The sequence below is a fragment of the Tigriopus californicus genome, chromosome 9 (genome assembly GCF_007210705.1).
Source record: "Tigriopus californicus strain San Diego chromosome 9, Tcal_SD_v2.1, whole genome shotgun sequence".
In the NCBI taxonomy this organism is placed as follows: Eukaryota; Metazoa; Arthropoda; class Copepoda; order Harpacticoida; family Harpacticidae; genus Tigriopus; species Tigriopus californicus.
Genome location: NC_081448.1, coordinates 862,866 through 863,352, shown reverse-complemented (window position 1 = coordinate 863,352; position 487 = coordinate 862,866). Strand labels below are relative to the sequence as shown.

Sequence of the window (487 nt, the reverse complement as noted above, 5' to 3'; positions counted from 1 at the left end):
AAATTCAATCATGGCAGGACCTTGGCGCTGAGAAATCCAATGCCTTTGCCACGGCTCTAATGGTGGGAATCGAGGAGAGTGCTCTCTTGTTGGCTCAGACCATCAACAATGAGAAGAATTTGATGGAATCCACTAATAACATCTTGGCCTCCATTCGTGTGCTGAGAGCTCGGGAAGTGAGTGATCAGTTATTTCCTGTCAATCGCGATGATGAGAGCGATACCGTAAACTCAAGCGAAGAAATCTCGTGGCTCCAAGTGGCCACCAAGAGTCTGGTCGAAACCAGTGAAAACGGAGCTGTGAGAATCGTGTTCTTCCTGTATGATAATCTCGAAAAACTGCTGCCTGGACTCGGCACCAAGCGGATCAATTCCAAAGTGCTTGGCGCTTCTGTTAATCAAGGCAGGGCGATTCACCTCAAGCACCCGGTATTGTTCACCCTGTATCATTTGAACCCGCTGGAAGTTTGGGATCCCGTGTGTGCCAC

General features: G+C 49.1%; 1 protein-coding gene across 1 annotated transcript in view; it reads left to right on the top strand.

The window, feature by feature from the left end:
• Positions 1 to 487, top strand: part of LOC131886510 (latrophilin Cirl-like) — a gene marked incomplete in the record, with an annotated part of 31,397 nt that overhangs the window by 29,150 nt on the left and 1,760 nt on the right. Inside the window, 1 exon segment of the mRNA XM_059234873.1 lies at positions 12 to 487. Coding sequence (XP_059090856.1) covers positions 12 to 487 — 476 coding nt within the window.